The 18,068-nt window shown below is 34.7% G+C and overlaps 1 protein-coding gene and 1 long non-coding RNA gene across 6 annotated transcripts in view; one reads left to right on the forward strand and one right to left on the reverse strand.

The window, feature by feature from the left end:
* Window positions 1-8,025: 8,025 nt before the first annotated feature.
* Window positions 8,026-18,068, reverse strand: part of LOC107484842 (glutamine-dependent NAD(+) synthetase) — a 12,555-nt gene continuing 2,512 nt past the window's right edge. Inside the window, exons 1-17 of one of the 5 annotated variants that reach the window (XM_016105388.3) lie at window positions 16,833-17,395; window positions 15,864-15,956; window positions 15,309-15,391; window positions 15,014-15,220; window positions 13,555-13,757; window positions 13,142-13,447; window positions 12,703-12,926; window positions 12,401-12,504; window positions 12,162-12,296; window positions 11,880-12,048; window positions 10,899-11,034; window positions 10,598-10,736; window positions 10,107-10,283; window positions 9,839-10,006; window positions 9,118-9,213; window positions 8,548-8,676; window positions 8,026-8,440 (exon numbers count right to left, since the gene is read on the reverse strand). In XM_016105388.3, the coding sequence (XP_015960874.1) occupies window positions 8,228-8,440; window positions 8,548-8,676; window positions 9,118-9,213; window positions 9,839-10,006; window positions 10,107-10,283; window positions 10,598-10,736; window positions 10,899-11,034; window positions 11,880-12,048; window positions 12,162-12,296; window positions 12,401-12,504; window positions 12,703-12,926; window positions 13,142-13,447; window positions 13,555-13,748 (2,190 nt within the window). In that variant the 5' untranslated portion in view covers window positions 13,749-13,757; window positions 15,014-15,220; window positions 15,309-15,391; window positions 15,864-15,956; window positions 16,833-17,395 and the 3' untranslated portion in view covers window positions 8,026-8,227. Of the gene's footprint in view, window positions 8,441-8,547; window positions 8,677-9,117; window positions 9,214-9,838; window positions 10,007-10,106; window positions 10,284-10,597; window positions 10,737-10,898; window positions 11,035-11,879; window positions 12,049-12,161; window positions 12,297-12,400; window positions 12,505-12,702; window positions 12,927-13,141; window positions 13,448-13,554; window positions 13,758-15,013; window positions 15,221-15,308; window positions 15,392-15,863; window positions 15,963-16,832; window positions 17,396-18,068 lie in introns of those variants that run through there. The other 4 variants (XM_016105385.3, XM_021140601.2, XM_016105387.3 and 1 more) reach the window with 4 other exon arrangements.
* LOC107484843 (uncharacterized) lies at window positions 13,981-14,599 on the forward strand. The gene is made up of 2 exons (XR_001591269.3): window positions 13,981-14,015; window positions 14,344-14,599. It is a non-coding gene; the product is annotated as an uncharacterized LOC107484843 (long non-coding RNA).

An 18,068-nucleotide genomic window follows, 5' to 3' on the forward strand; every position in this document is an offset into this window, starting at 1 on the left:
AGGGCTATTGCATTAAACAGAAAACAGTTCAATAACAACCCAGAATTATTATCCTATACTATTAAAATTAATAAAAAGAATTTTTATGTGAAACTTACTCTTCATCAGAAACATCATAGCCATAGTCATCTTTGATTAAGTCTTCAATTACAAAACGCGTAAGAGACACCGTAACACCCTGCTTTTCGAGTTCTGGAGGGCAACTGTAATAAATAGAAGAGAGTCCAAAGACAAGAACACATTGAATTCATTTCTTATTTCAACTGGACCATAATTAAACCATGTATAAGCAGTAAACATTGAACAAGATTCATGTGGTGAATAATTATTTAGTAACTTACTCATTATTAGAAGTTTGTTGTATTTCATTCTGTGGAGAGACATAGATGAAGTCATCTCTGATAAACTCTTTCTGAACAGAACTTGGAGGAGATAATGCAAGAGGAGGTCTAAGGAATGTAAACAAGGATAAAGTTAATGTTGAATAATTAGAATTTGTTTTGAAAAATAAGAATTTGCACATTGAAAAACTCACACTTCCAAAGGTTGAGAACGAGTTTCTTGTCGAAACTCAACGATTTGTAGCTCAAAATCAGGTGTAGCTCTAGTGACATTTAAACACATTTTTCCATTGAATAATTAAACAAAAATTATTACCTAAATCTAAAAGAGTAACATAAATATTTTTAACTTACACTAGTGGAGTTTTAAAAGTCTTTCTTGGAAAGATTTTCTTTTTTCTAAAATATTTTACCAGACTTTCCGGAATATTTTTCCTAAAAAAAAGATAACAAATTAAAATTAGAAACCAAGATTAAAAGCAGAGGTCTAAAAACACATTGAATTCATCTTTGGGCAACCACTGAACCGAAAGTACAATATGCAGTGAACCAATTTTCTTGATATTGCTCGCGGCATTTACAAAAGGTGTAGAGCTTCCTTGAGTCTGTAAGAGTTGCTCGCTATCCAAATTTACAATCGGCACTCTAAGCAAGATAAATAAATATTAGTAATTGAATCTAGAGGAATTAGAAAAGGTTGTAGCAAAAGTAAGCAAAGAAAGAAAAAGAACTCAGGAATAATAAACTAAATCTTATGTCTCAGGGAATTCATTTTGTGCCTTTGGAGAGTCAAACTGATCCGGAGCAATGTTTGCTGACTGAGCTCCATCATTTCTTTTCTTTGCTCTCTTTTCTCTTATCGTCTCCAATGCTCGTTTTCTTATTTCTGCAGCATTGTCTTTTACTTGTTCAGTTCTGAAAGTTTATAAAATAAGTATCAAGGAACCTAAAACGTAAGTATCAATAAAAGAAAATATGATTCGAGAAACTTACTCCTTGTCAGATTGGGCTTGTGTTTTTGCCATCCTTTGCGATTATTTTTTTTATTACGGGTGTTTTTTCGATTTCATTTTCTCTAGAATACAGACAAACATATCAAATTTATACCGGAGACAAGACACTAATAATGAAGTTAACCAAACTAACAGACACCACCGAACCGAACTAAACTAAAGTGCTAAAACAAAAATTAGAAGCTCACCGAACCGAAATTAATTTATTTGCTGAACAAAATGTGATACATATGCAATCAACAAAATGTCTTATAGAAATTACGCAATACTTACTGGCTTTCAAATTTGCTTGTGCTCTCTGAATCTATCGGCACAGGCTTTGTTATTTTGGTTTATTTTTTAACCACCTTCGGTGGTTGTTTTCTTTTCTTTGTTCTGGTTTTTTTTATTTCTTCTTCTCTGCAATACATAAGAACAAGCGCATAAGAACAAATTTAAGTAAATACAAGTTAAATGAAATCAATATGAAAATTAAACTTACCGGCTTTCGGATTCAGATTTGGAAAATCTTCCCTCTTCCGAAGAATCCATCTCGACAATTTTCTTTTTTATTTTCTTTCTTTTTTCTTTCTTGTCCAAGTTACTTGTCTTTGTTTTTTCTTTCTTTTTTTTCTTTCTGTACAGAAGTTCCTAAAACAAAAACAAGAACTCAATTATTTAATCATCAAGAAAACACATTAACAATCCGGTGAACCAAATGAAGCAATCCCACCGAATTGAAAAATATTCATATGGTGAATAGTACATGACAACTATTTAATCATCAAGAAAAATGTTTCTTCATGCAGAAACATTCAAATGAACAAACTAACAATTGCAAGTAGGACAAACAAATTAAGTATAACCTAAAACAGAAGTTTATTTAGTTAGTATAGTATTTTAAAAGCATTTGAAACCAAATTTTAGGGGGAATTTTAGTAGAGTATTTACAATGGTTCTGTTGCTTTGCTAGAAATCCATTCAAGCATCATTTGCTTTGTCTAATGAGCCACCCACAGTACTGGGGGAGCATCAGGTGTGAACGGGCGAGGAAACTTGGTTTCGTGGAAGTATATCAACATCAACACAAAAACACAGCCATCAATAGACTATTTCTTCCCCTTTCTCTTGTTTTCAACTTCTTTCATCAAAAAGTTGAGCACATGCCTTGCCCAATCCCATTCCTGAATATTGTCCATATGAAAGATCAGTGACTTATGGATTGGGGAGGCCACACTTACCGTTGTGGGGAGCAAGAAGCACTTTTGTATGAAGACAACAAAAGTCCTCTTAATTTTTTTCCGATTTTCCTCCCCTTCTACGCTCATATCCAGCACATTCCTTGTCTGCTGGATTAAGGTTGTTGTAATCAACCTTATCAGGAAAATGATTCCCTACAATATTTTAATAGCAAAAATCAGTAAAAAAACACTCAGTTTAATTTTCTGGACACCAATGAACCAAAATTAAGCAGTAAGTAGAAAGTGTATTACCTCCGTTGGTTATGCCCAGGGCAACTGCTACTTTCTGAGGAGTTATGTATATTTTCCCCTAGAGAGTTTTCAAGCATCCTTTCTCTTCATCACAGCGATGAAGCAATTCTTTCAATAGGGTATTAGAGACATTCATTTCTAGGACATTTGCCAAAGTGCCAAATCCCATTTCTTCCACTATATCTTTCTTTCTTGACTCATATCCCTATACACTATTGCTATTGACTTTGTTTGGCATCTGCAATAATGAGTTTTCTGCAAGTTTTGAAATAGAATGTTAGGATATATTTATAATAAAAAATAGATATTATTCAAATAAAAGCGGATAAATATATTTAATCTGCTTACGTTATAGTGCGGCTTCTCCTTCATTGTTGCCATTGTCTTGTTCTGTTTTGCTGTAATAAAAAATTTTGGTCAATACTTCACTCAATACATCAACAAACACAAGCATGTATATCTTAATCAAGTCAATTAAAATGCCATAGGCCACCGAACCAAACAACATTCACTTGGTAAACCAAAATCACAAAGGCCACCGAACCGAATAACGTTCATGTGGTTAATAAATGGTGATCAACTTTCAATCAACAAGAATAGTATTCCTCCATGCAAAAGAAGTACTGAAGATAGTAACAACCAATTTCAAAGCTCTAGTTAAACTATCCACACCGATAAGAACAAGCACATATATCTTAACCAAATCAACATCTTCCAAAAGAAAAGTTTTTCAAATTTCATGAATTAGGTGTTCTTTCAAAATGACATTTGCAAATTGGCTTCTTTAAAAACTCTTACTGAAATTTATCCAATATAATGAGACAATTTTACAGTAGTATGACTTATCAAAGTGAAAAAGTTGTCTCTAATGTCAATTGTCCTAAACAAATTTACATTTGGACAATACACTATTTGCTTCTCAAAGGGATCCAAACTGAAGATTCTTACTAGCATTATATAGGACAGCCTTAACAAAACTCATTCATGTACAAAATTAAACATTATAAATAATGAAATAGCTAGGAAATGATTTGTTGCATGCTATTACAAAAGGAACCCAGCGAACTTAACATCATTCACTTGACGAAACAAAATTACAAAATCCACCGAACCGAACAAATCTTAAAGCCCTAGTTACACTATTCATTGAATTGAATGAAAATAACAACAAATTTTATTCCAAGGTCTAGTTATACTATAAAAATGCATTCACAATAGTTCCATCTACTAAACGAAGTAAATCAATTTAGTAAACCTAAAATGCAAGTAGGAGAAGCGTGACATTGCAAGATTTCAAATGAACAGTAGTTTTTTCATACCTTTGGTAGTCTTTGTTGTAGTTTTCGTTCGTTTCTGGTTGTTGCTTGCGAAATCTTCTTCTGATTCCTTTCCAGTAGTGGTTTCCGCAGAGAACGTGATTGAAGTTTGAGTGATATTGAGAGAGATTCGAAGAGAATGAGTCGTTTCGTGTATTGGTTTCGTGTTGAAGAAGATGTAACATATTTTCATAATGAAGCGCGAATGAAAAAGGAGGGGTTTCGTTTGTCTCTGGCGCGTGTTTTCACTCGCCATTTAATGCACCTGATTCTATTTGGGTTTGGACCAACTTGGTTACATGGTTATATGGATGTGTAGCAGCCTTGTAATTAAAATTAGTATTTTAAAGATATTAAGAATTTTAAATTTACAAAAAAAAAGAGAAAAAACTGATGAATGGACTAATTTAGTACACGTCATTTAATTTTAGGGACTAAAATGAGTTATCTGATGCAAAGTAAGGGACCAATTTGGTGTATATGTAATGATGACATAGTAGATGACACGTGGACAAATAAAAGTGTGACATGTGGCAAAATAGTATTGTGACGCGTGATATAACCACCATGTCAGCATGCCACGTATCGCTGACCGATACGTCATCATACTATTACACATGGCCAAACTATGAGATGACACATGTCACCAAAGATCCACATCATCAAGTCACGTCAGCATGTCGTTAATGAAAAACAGGTCAGGAATTAATATGGTACAATTTTTCCAATATCAGAGATATAATTAATGTAATTGAAATCTCAGAGACAATTTTAATGTACGGCATCAATTTCAGAAACCTTTAAAAATTTAGTCATTTTATTTTTTTTCTTTTTTCTCAATTATTATATGATCAAAACATATCAAATAATAACCATAAGGTCATTCATTAATTCTAAATATAAAATTAAACAAGTAATAACTCTCCTCTTTTGTTTGGATCATGCTGTCAAAATAGTAAAGAATTAATGTGTTATTAGGTATAATATCAAAATAAGAAAATCAAAGCAAAACATTATGGTACAAGGCTGATTACTACAAGATATAAAAAAAATTAAAATATTTAGCTTAACAAAATATATTTCAAACTAAATTTTCCAATAATTTTGATCATAATTGTGCTAAAAATATTAGAATTTGATTATATGTTTAGATGCAAAGAGAAAATGCTAATCCTAGTGCAACCACCCCTGCCTTTTACTTTCTGCTTTACTGTTTATTTATTCTATATAAATTTTTTCCACCCTTTAAAAAAGAAAACTTCTGAAATTCATGTAGCTAGAAGAACCGGAGAAACAAAACTATTGATTGCATTAAAATAAATAAATAAATAATTCCAAAAACCAAGTCAAAAAGACAGATAAATCTAAGATTACCTGATATGTGAATACGGTTCTTTTATCTCTTTTAAGATCAACCTCATATTCTTCTTCCTTTTTTCTCTGTCTTTTGAAGCACAAGAGACGTACAAAATTATGACCCAAGTTATTTGAATATGTGCAATTTTTCGTAGCATATTTTCCTAATACAAATTTCATAATTCTTAAATTTGCATAGAAGCAAGTAACATATAGATGACAAATGATTGCATCAACTATATTTTTTTATAACACAAATTCCATAATCTTTTTTTTTTTTTTGGTGCTCACATACTTACTAATTTTTTCTTCTCAATTGCAGTTGGTAAGAATTAAGTCCGAGACCTTTAAGATTGGAAGGGGACGAAATGCCACATGAGTTAAGGCTTATTGACAAATTTCATAATCCATAAATTTGCAAAGGAGGAGCAAATTGGATTTAAATGTATAAAGTCCAATTGCATGTGACATAGAAGTCCAATTGCAAAGAAGCAGTAAAAAAGTAACATATAGATGAAGTTAAAATGAAATCCCCAAGTAAGATAGGTTTCAATTCATGACATTGCCTGTTTAACTAAAAATAGAACCGAACGTCAAGATTATTGGAAATGGTAATTAATGCTATTGACACGAGATTTGTATCTTCTACAAATAAAACAAAATCTAATTTGAAACAAACTAACAAAGATTAAGTTAACATGAAATTCTTCGGTAACATAGATTTGATGGACCTAAGTGCGTTAGGTTAGAGCATGTTAAAAGCTTATATGTACTTGGTAAGGGAAACCACACAAGCATAAAGAATGAAATTAATTTCATATATAGTTTATAGCTTTATATAAGATGTCCCTGATGACAAGACTAAATTAAAGGTACTAATCACAATTAGGCAGTAACTGGATGGAACAGAACACAAAAAAAAGCCCATGATATCTATGCTGTATAAAAATGACAAGAATCAAAAGTACTGAATTTGGTTTCATATTTATGACGTAAATGAAAGCTTAGGTGTCCAAGATGTCATCATTCACTCAAAGGCATCAGAAGATGAGATAGCTTCTCCTAAGCATAGTTCATTACTCCCTCACCAGCATTTCTGCAACCTAATAAATGCAATTAAGCAACTAAACTCAAAAGCGAAGAGGGACCAAGAAGGCAGAAGTAGCAAAGAGAACCATGCTATATTCATGTGTGCTGAAGAGCCCTGCTTTTAAAGGAAAACAACTTGGTTCAGTAAACTTTCGTCTTAAGCATAATTACCATTCATAAAAACAATGGTAACAGCCAAATCCATACAATTACAACAAAAGAATACTGAAATAAGATAACAGCACTAAATTTAGGTGATTTGACTGATTTCAGATTTATATGTCCCAGCATATATATATTTATATAGAAAACTTAGATTTTGATCAATACAACCAGAGTTCAAATATAAAGAGCTAATAATATGCAACCAAAAGATGAGTTTGCATTATTCCAATTCTTAAGTCATCAATTATATCAAATGGAAGGAAATCCTTAAATAGAATTTTGCAATTCTCTTATAGTCTTATAATCTTTCCTTACTTGATGAGAGGGAATTTCTGAAATAGAAAATTTTTATTCTTCTATTTAAAGCAATATTTTGACTCATAAAAAATGTTTGTTTATTCATTTCAGAAATATGTCTATTTCGTATTTCTTTCTTATCACCTTAGGCTTGGTTTGTTAAAGTTTTTATTTTTCAAAAATAGCTTATAAAAACTAACTTTTAGAAAATAGCTTTGTAAAAGTTGTAACATTTGTGTTTGGTAAATTAAATTAAAAATGACTTTCAATAAACACAAGCAACAAGTGCGTTTGGTAAAATAATTTTTAAAATTTAAAATATTATAATAGACATTAATATAAGAATTAAATTTGGATATTGGATATAGAGTTAAACATAAAACAAGGAGTTTATACTTTTTAAAAAACACAAACTTTGAAGAGTTTTAGCAAACGAAGCCTTAATCTTTTATGAACTAATTATTCTTTACTCCTATCTTTGTTTCTTTCTAGTATTTTAGTTCATACAAGGCGTTTCTAATATATTAAGCAAACTAAAATATATTCTATAAAATACTTTAACAAGAACAAACAAATCAGCAAAAGCAATTTTCCAGAAATTTTACAAACTCATTGAAATCTATTCTTCCATGATTTTACAAACAATAATTAGCTGCCTCCTAATGACACTAAATCTTCCTAGTTGTATCTTTTGCATTATAATATGAGTTACATGTATACAAAAATAATCTATTTTAATATTTAGATTTAATTATCCATGTTTGTCTAACTTGCAACTGTCGAAGCTTTTCTCTCTTAAAAGCATCATCCTCTTCCTTTTTTTTAAACTGCATTCTCATGGAGACAAACAATTGAAGCTGAAATGCTAGGTTGGATTAATTTCATTGCTCACAAGAGTACACTGTACAACGAAGAGGATGAAGCGAAATGATAGAGGTATTGTTTCTCTTACAGAAATCTCACAAACATGAGTATGGGTGATCGAACAATTTTTATTTTTATTTTTATTAATTTGGTAAACCCTGAGTTTCTTAGCCACTCATACATCTCTATAGACTATATCAAGTGGGAAAAAAAATGTACATTAATTTTTGAAAGATGATAGACTATAGACTATAGACTATAGACTATAGACTAATTTATTCTGTTGTTTCATCCCTGGTTTGGTTAAATTTTAGTTAGAATCCGACTTTGGGATTGCCTGAACCTGCTGCAGCAACTCCCATCCCACCAACACCTTCTGATACAGCTGCTACATGGTCTCCTTCGTGAACAATGTCTTTCACATCCAATTCACTCACTAGTTCATCAATCTTCCGAAATTGATAGGGCCATCTCACATTATAGAGAAACTGGCGCAGATCAAACCTATTATCCTCTGGGGAATAACTCTGCAAGTTGAGTGAAAAATGGTAAACTTTTCATCACCAACATAATTATAAGAATACAATTAAGATTTGTACGAAGGCATACAACTCTACCCCAAGAAACTACATACCTCAGCATGATATGAAGGCGTCAAGACAGTCATTTTGTGCCGGTTGATTGAATAATACTTGAAGAAGTGTTTCACTTTTTCGGCCACCTGTGATGGAGTCAATCTTCCACCCCATCTATAACATAGATTCTGCAACAGTAAATTACAAAAACTATATGTTATAGCTGAACCACCAAATAAACCAAATTTGTTGATTTAATGATGCAAGAAGTTACTCTCCTTTGAGTTTCATCGTACCAAGCAAAGAAATCATTATTTCTGCTAAGAAAATATCAGTGATGTTTCTCTTTTTTTGATCATGAAATAATTGCCACAATTTTGAGTCTTTAGGAACAATAAGACCACTTTCAGAGGCCTGTCAAATGGCTTGCGAATAGTTTCTGCTTTCACTGTTTTACATATTTCTGGGCCATTAAACTTTACATTATGGGATGGTCACGGGAAGAATTACCATATCTTTAACCTTTTCTTTTCAAACATTAATGCAGAGATGAAAACTTAGAACTGAAAAACCAGTAAAAGGTAGCAGAAGAAAATGAATAAGACAGGAGGGAGAAGCAAGGGATATACCTGGAACATTGAAACTGGACCACATCGGAAGATTTTCCGTAGTCTTCCATAGACTGATAGTTCCTCGTAAGTCATTCCCATATCAACTTCATCAAGCTGTTTAAAACAAAGAATGAGGTATTTGCTTACATATTTTAAAACCTTGAGTTATATATAAATTATCATTGCATAGATAATTGCATATAAACCGAATAAGCAGAACATAATATGGCATTGCTGAAAAGGGATAATGAAGAACACAACTACTTGTCGCTAGACTTCACTAAGAGGTAAGAATAATAGCTTTCAAGCTCTCACATTGTCATAGGATTGAATTCATTCTTGGACACACTATTTGCTTTTATTTGGATGCACACAATAAATGAAGCAAAGTAGGTCTTCCAAAGGATCATTAATGACTAAATTAAGGGGATTTCCCTGAGATTTTTTTATTAAAGCTGATTTAAGCTCTTCTTCCTCTTATATTGTCTTTGTACTTCATCTAGGAAAAATTTCATAATTACATTTCATTTTGATACATAGAAGTAGATGATGAGTTAAATTAATGAACTCCATGTTGTTGTAATGATATATTCCACCATTACCACCTCCACTTGACAAAAATTCCATATGGCAACAAAACACATACCAAATATGGTTTGCAATTAAAGAAACACAATTGAAAGGGTTCTTCAAGTGATTCAAGATCAGTGCCGGAAGATATAAGACAACAAAATAATACCTGAGTGTAGTTAGAACGTATAGGCTCCAGTTCAGCGGTAGGTGGAGCTGCTTCAATTTCTGCCAGAGATGAGTAACCAAGATGGACGGCTGCCCATCGCAGGAATGTCCTAAGGTCCTGCTTACTTATGCTACCAATAGGATTTATATCTGCTGCGCTGCAATCATACTGTAAAAGAGATCAACTTTGGTAACTGATGTGTATGCACCACAAAAATGAGAAATAATAGCAAGCAATTCAGAAAGTAATAATCGAAATCTGTGTAGACCTTTGTCAAGTAACCACGTAATCCTTCATCCACATTTGAGCTCCCCAAGACAAGATAAAACCCTGGTTTGTTGTGAACCCAAGGCAATAGTGATGCTAACATGAAAGCGAGCACCATCCTGATTCTAGCTTGTATGTTCTGCAAGCTTAGATTCTCAACATTAGATCCACCATCTACCTGTAAAGGCATACAAAGAAATTATTTGACCTATAACAGCATGAAAACATAAACAATTAAACACATCAGATTTCCAAGCTTTTAGTCAGGATAAAAATGGTTAAATTCCCGGCAACGAAAAGTTTCTGCCAGTTTGACCAGTCAGTAACAAGGTCCCAATATCAATATGGAGATCTACATATGACTATTTATATTTGTAACACTTATTTATCTCATTATCAACATACTCTCGTGCAGAAGTGTGTATGAAAACACAGAGTTCTGGTACTTGCTAGCTATGATTAAAATAATCCACTAGTCCATGCTTCATTTACCTTATAGCGTGGTCTCTTTCCTGTAAGTGTTTGGAACAATGACAAAAACGCAGATACAACTCCATCAATGGAAAGATCAAGGTGCCATGAACCAATTTCATCAGCCAACACCTTGGCCCGTGACCTTGTCATGTCCGAACTGCAAGGAAATTTTTTTTTATAACATTATGATAACATGTAAGTGAAACAGAAGTAGACTGATCTTTATAAACATTGATGAGGATCTATAGAATTAGCAGATATAAACTCAGTTGTACAGACAAAGATTGAAAAACAGAAGGACATTAAATTTATTACTTACCTGTTTTCAGATCCCATAAAAACAGTATAGAATATTCGCTTGGCAAATTCTCTGCTATCAGTAGGATATTGTCCATCTTTGTAGTTTCCTATTCTTATTGCATCAGCTTTAACTTGTTCATCTCCATTTGCAATTTCTGCAGGCAGAAGTGAATCACTAATGAATACCATATAAACTACAAGGTTTTGTTTATTCCAGCTCTTCCACATTTGAAAAATGTAAAAGAAAAAAGAGATAGACATCCTGATTTTATTACTAGAAATTGTTTCAGATTGGTTTTAATGAAAGAATTCAAAACACACAGAACTAAGAAAAAGTACTATATCGATGAAAGTCCAATTCTATAAGCAATTCAATAATCATCTAATTATGTATCACCTCTTAACCACCCTTCCTTGAGATCCTTTTATTGGTGGTACTTAACAGAGGTTTGATTAGTGGTCAGTTGAATAGTATGCTTGTTCCTAAGGATAAACCACAAAAAATGCACCCAAATTATTTTAGTGCTGACAAAAATGTTTTTGAATTTTGTTATCAACAAAAATGCCCTCAAATAATTTAAAAACATGCCAAAAATGCCCAATCATGATCAAGGGCCTGCTCCGTTAATGGAAAAAATGTGACGTGGTTAACGTGGTTAACGGAGCATTCAACGTGGCAAGTGAGACTCTGTCATTATCCGTTTGTCACATCGTTCTTTTCCATTAACGTAGAACATTTCAGTTCATATATGTGCATTTTTTTGTCACATTTTTAAATACTTTGAGGATATTTTTGTCAATAATAAATTTCGGAGACATTTTTGTCAGTGATAAAATACTTTGGGTACGTTTTTGGTGGTTTACTCTTGTTCCTAAATAAGCAGTATTTGTTTGTATGCACTATTAACATAGCTTCTACATACTGCCACAAGTTGGGCAGGTGATAGAACCTTGAAGGTATATCAGAATCTAACAACACTTGACATCAATCCAAATCTACCTTTAACAACCAGCTGACACATGCACCCAACGATTGCAGCAACTGATGAACTGTCTGCTCCACCAGAAAGGGGAAGCAGAAAACCAGATGCTCCGCTTCTTCTTAAATAGTCCCATAACCAGCAACCAGGTCCAAATGCTATTTCCTCCTCAGGAGAGTGATACTTGATCTGTAAAGCATATATCATATTCAATTAGCAACTTGGCAACCTGAGCAATTGAAGGAATAATATTGTCACATTATCTAAAAGTTGCAACTCAAAATGGTAACAACGTGCATTACCTTTAGTGGAATGGAAAGACGATGTTTAAGATTAAAAGGTACACAAAGACTATATGGTACTTCCACTGAAGAAACCTTAGTTTTACAGCTTGCTTGCTCTTGAAAGCTACTTACAGATCCTCTTAGGCTTGCCACCTACCAATAGAAAAAATGAAGTTATGGAACCAAATCCAATGGCAACAGTTGAGGATTAAAATGGCATTGCATGCATTATAGGTAGGAGGTCATGCAACAAATACCATGTCTAGATCCATTTGCGCAACCACAACCTCAACATCCTTTAAAGAAAATTGTGACCCTTGTGCAATGAGATCACCATTGACCACAACACAAGCACAGCCATCTGTTACGAGTAAATTTTAAGAAATGAACAAAAAGGCCACATAAGTAAAATCTACAAAAGTTGGAAAAGAAGCTAAAATAACAGTTAACATGTCCATATATCAACTTGCATATATTTGAAGGTATTCATTCTCCAGAATATGCATTAGACACCAACTTCAAAGCATTATATCATTGTATTAAGAGAAACATATTCTACCATAGTAAAGACGGCCACCATCGCATCCTTGGTGATTGCTATACATGTATACTCCACCACGAGTGTGAGTGGCATCTATAAAAGCGCGAAGACGAACATCAAGCTTTCTAAGTTGGTGATGACTTCCACTGGCATTCATAAATACTTCAACCCCATTCAATGCAAGCTCAGAATGTGGGGGAGTTGGAGTAAACAGCTCTTCACAAACTTCAGCCGAAATAGCTCTACAATTTTGAAATAAAAATCGAATCAGAAGTTGGAATGACAATAAATAAATTAAGCATACACAAATACAAACACACAGTAGTTGGAACACACTAATTCTTAGCATGCATTTAAACATTATCTAGAATTCATAAGTAAACACACTAAATAACCCTAAAAGAAAAACTAAACTAATGAACACTTTAAAAATATAGCTTGTGATTATGCAACATACGTGTCTTTAAACTTCAGAAATCCATAACCAAAGGGAACCGATGTCTGGCCTAACACCTCAGCTATCTCACCGGGAAGCTGAAAATCGACAAGATGATCTCTGAGCTTCCATGCCGTGAACCATCGAAGTTCTCTATAATTGCCATCGTTCGCAAGCCATATCTTTGGGCGTATCATGAGAATCTTGCGATTCAAACAAAGAACCTGACAATTGTAGCGCTCAGAGTCCTTGATAATAGGCATTCCAATGCTACACACAATTCCATCCGTCAAATCACCAACTAAGATATCTTTCAAACATTCCCATCTGAAAACCAAAACCAAAGCATACTTCACAACGTAATCAAATCAATTTCCATCATTTTCTAATTGAAAAGAAAGAAAAATAGAAAAAGGAATGAGTAAAGTTATTACGCGTGTGTGACGGTGTCGAGTTCCAAGAAGTGGTCTTCACAGCCATAGCCAGTGAGCTCGAGCTCAGGGCCGAGCCTAATGACGGCGCCGGATTGTTTAGCGAGAGCGATGGAGTCCTTGATTCGCTGAGTGTTTGAATCGAAGTCCATGGCCCATTGGTTGAGATTGCAAGTGGCAACCTTCAACAGCCTCATCCTCACGAACTTGGAACGGAAACAGAAGAAAGGTTTATTTGTAATGGAATCATAGTTGTAAGAACCGAACCGATGATCGAACCGGTCAGGCTACTGGTTCACTGGTTTATTGGTTCAACCGATAAACCGCTGGTTGAACCGGTAAAACCGGTTTCACATAAATAAAAAATATAAAATACTAAAAATAGTCATAAACTTAATAAATTCAACATTATGTTGCATTTCCGTTTCTTCAAGGCTATACTCAAAACTAATCTTCAAAGGATTGTAAGCATATTTTTGTTTTATTTGCATTAGAGCTATACATATTTGCTATTGGTTTTATGATCATATCATATATAATAGTTAACAAAGAGAGTTTTTATTTAGAAGGTAATTTATTCATCTATTCATTATTATTATCATCATCAACAGGCGAGAGCATTCCAGATGTAATAGCCATCTTCAGAACAAAAATAAAAAACTAAAAGCAGGAATTTATTTATTTTTATACATAGATGAAAATTATAGTTTAGGCTATTTTCTTTGTTTGTTTTTTTATTTCTGGTTAAGGTGTTAGAACTTTTGGCACACTAACCAACAGGTTTTCACACAGAAAATACCCAATAAGTTTTCAAGGAGACATGGAAGCGCTCTTTCAAATCCAGTGTTTCTTAAGCCTCCAGATGGCACTCTATGGAAAGTGTATTGGACAAAAAAGAATAGTGATGAAGTTTGGTTTGTAAAAGGATGGAAGGAATTTACCAAAAACTACTCTCTTAATGAAGGACATTTAGTTGTGTTTAAATATGAAGAAACTTCTCAGTTTGATGTAATCATACTTGAGATAAATGATCTAGAAAGGGTTGGTGCATTTGTTCTGTATTGTTGTGAGTGTGTGTTTGGTGCAACTGAAAGCAGAAGATGCATACAAGTATTTCACAGCACAAGCATATTCATCCTAGAGACCTAGACAAGCATTAGTCAACAAGCAATCTTAAATAGTTAAATTTCCTATTCAGCAAGAAAAGGATATTCATATTTCATAGATTCAAGCATATAATTCATATTTCATATTTCAAGAACAAATCAATAAAACAACAAATTTTCAAGTTTTTAACAAGCATGTAAAACACAGAACAAATCAACAAAACATAATTCATATTTCATAGATTCAAGCTTTCAACAAGCATATTCATCCCAGAAATTTCAACAAGCATATTCATAACACTGTAACAGCAAGAAGTGCAGAACAGAGCAGACTACAGAGGAGAACTGGAGCTAACCTGTTTGACAGAGCAGAAGAGCGAGGCAACGGCGAGTTCGACGGCGCAGCAAGGGCGAGTTTGACGGCGACGGCGATGATGGACAGCCGCGGCTCTGTTCTGTTCGGCTGTTCCTACTTCCTTAGTTCTTTCAGAGTTCAGGCCGGCGGTGAGACGAAGAGGATGACGGCGGGCGGCAAGCGGCTGGCGGCTGGCGGCTGGGTGACACTGTAAAAGAGTGAGGTGAGGCGGAGAGGGTTAGGCGCCGTTAGGGTTGGGGGGAAATCACAAATCAGCAAGGTTCTGAAAACCGAACCGGTCATCGAATCGTTTTAGTCACTGGTTCACTGGTTTACTGGTCCAACCGGTCTAACCGTGGTTCAACCGAAAAAACCGTTCCTTAATAAAATAATAAATAAATTATAAATAAACATCCTAAGGTATCTTTCAAATTTAAAACCCTATATAACATATCACCAACTAAATGTAATTAATCATCAAAATACTCAAATACTTACAGCAAATATATTGGCAATTAACATAATTATACTTTCATTAAAAATAGTTGAATTGTATTGCAGTGCACAAGTTAAAGACAGAGAATATTGCCTTAATGTAGCTAAGTCAAAAAGTAAAACAAAACAGGCCCTTTTAATTCTTACGCTTGTAGGCTTCAATATAATCATTACCATACAAAGAAACTTTCTTGAAGGGATTTATGGCAACCAAAATAGGCCCTGCTTTTGTCTGAATTTTACAAGATATGATTAACAAGGTTAAATTAAAAGAATATTTTTCAGTTGTCTCAGTGAGTCCAGCTAGATAGAACAAACATCACTGTGTACTGTGGTAATTCTAGATCATATCTTACTTTTCTATCAGGCAGTGAAACAACAGACTCAGTTCCAGAAGATGTTATTATCTTCACCAGCTCCCAATTCCTATTTGAAAGTTGAAGCCAATACTGAACCTTCTGAAACAATGAACTTCAGAAGTAAGGGAAAGAAATAGAAAATACTAAGCTATCCATGTCTTACTAATAATAGAATAGAAAAACTCAATCTCTTAGAACTCAATAATTACATCAGTTATCCAACTAAATAATTGCATCACAGTTATCATAACCTGATTTCAAAGCCTAGAAGCAAAGTGAAATTAAAAACATGAGACATACAATAAATCAAAAGATCACCAATTGCAAATTTTTTTAACAAGAACAGAAGTTAAGAACAATAAAATTAATAAATTATTCACGAAATTAAAAATAGTAACAGCATTCAGCAACAAACATTTAGCATTCAGCACAAACAGCATTCAGCAACAAGACCATATCTGAACTCAACAATCAGCATTCAGCAACAAACATTACAAAATATTAACCAATAATCACACTAAACCTCCAACTAGCAACCAGCAACCAACAATGACAAAATAGCAATAAACATTAGTACATAAACATTCCAAAACAGTGATGACTCTAAACCTGCACCCAGCAACAAATAATTACAAAGCAGCAACATTATAAAACATTACACAAAAATTTGAACAAAAATTCCAGAAATTAAAAAGAACAAGAAGAAAGCATTCAGAAATTAAACAGAGCCATCACTCATCAGTAAACAGAATAAAATTAAAAGGAAGGAGCCGATCGAAGCAAAATTAAACAGACCCATCAGTAACCAGAAGCAAAATTAAACAGAGCCATCACTCATCACTCATCAGTAACCACTAACCATGGCAATGGCAAAATTAAAAGGAAGGAGCGAATGCGAAGCAAAATTAAACAGACTAACAGAGCCATCGGTGACCAGAAGCAAAATTAAACAGATCCATCACTAACCTTCGACGGAGACACGGATGGAAACCGACGAGACGACGACAATAGGCAAGGCGACAGCAAGCGGCGACCCAACGGCGAGCTGCTCCAAGCCACGAACAGAGAAGACAGGGAAGATGGGGATGACGAACCAAGCTACCTGGGTTCCGAACAGCGAGAAGAAGAAGAAGTGGAGGCGCCGAGAACCTGGGGACGGCGGCGGCAAGGATCCTAGGGCTAGGGTTCTCTTTGATTTTCTTCAGAAGGGGCTAATGGGGGTGCACGATGCACGAATGATTCTTGATTCGGGGAAGGTGGCCGACGTGGTCGTGTGGAATAGAGCTCCCATCGGCGGGAAGTGACTGCACGACGGAGGCAAGAGGTGAGACCGGCGACGGTGGCTTCGATTTTCGAAGCTCAAACGGCGGTGGCTGGACGAACGTTGCGCCGTTGCCTTCGAAGCTCGAAGTTGGGACGGTGGCGGTGGCTGGACGGACATGCGCCAGCGGCTTCGATGAGGTTGAGAGAATCTGGACTCTGGACTGCTGCTTCGCGTTGTGGAGGCTGGAGACTAGAAGGAAGGGGGTTAGGGAACTTAGGGTTGCCATCCTGCACAGCGAAACGCAGCGTTTTTGGTAAGATTAAAAAACCGGTCGGATCACGGTTCGGTACGACCGACCGGTTCCCGGCCAGTTCAACGATCCAACGACGGTTTTCAAATTTGCCGGTTTTACCTTCTGTCCGAACCGTAATTGATAGCGGTTCGCGGTTCGACCGGTTCGACCGTCCGGTTCGAACCGGTTTTCAGAACCTTGCAAATCAGAAATGTGGAAAGTGGAAACTGGGGGTGGGTCGGTGGGGTTTGGGGCTGGGGTACCCGTAGGGCTTTTCTTTTTTTTTTTTTAAAATAAACCAAAACGACGTCGTTTTGAAAAAGGAATTAAAAAAAAATTTTCGAACCGGTCGGTTAACCAAAAACTGCCCGTTTTTCAGTTTTTATCAAAACTGGCCGGTTCAACCCGATTCAAAACGATTCTCTTCCTCATCTGGTTACATCACTCAACCGGATCAGTTATAAATCCGGTTCACCGGTTTTCCGATCGAACCGGCCGGTCCGGTCCGGTTCTTACAACTATGAATGGAATGTAGCAAGTTATTATCGAATGTGTGAATTTTGTTTGTTCTATTCTTTTTAGATAGTGTACATGTTAACATTTAATTTGGTCAACTAAACTTACGTATAAATCACTCACCCAAAAA

The sequence above is a fragment of the Arachis duranensis genome, chromosome 4 (genome assembly GCF_000817695.3).
Source record: "Arachis duranensis cultivar V14167 chromosome 4, aradu.V14167.gnm2.J7QH, whole genome shotgun sequence".
NCBI classification, from domain to species: Eukaryota; Viridiplantae; Streptophyta; class Magnoliopsida; order Fabales; family Fabaceae; genus Arachis; species Arachis duranensis.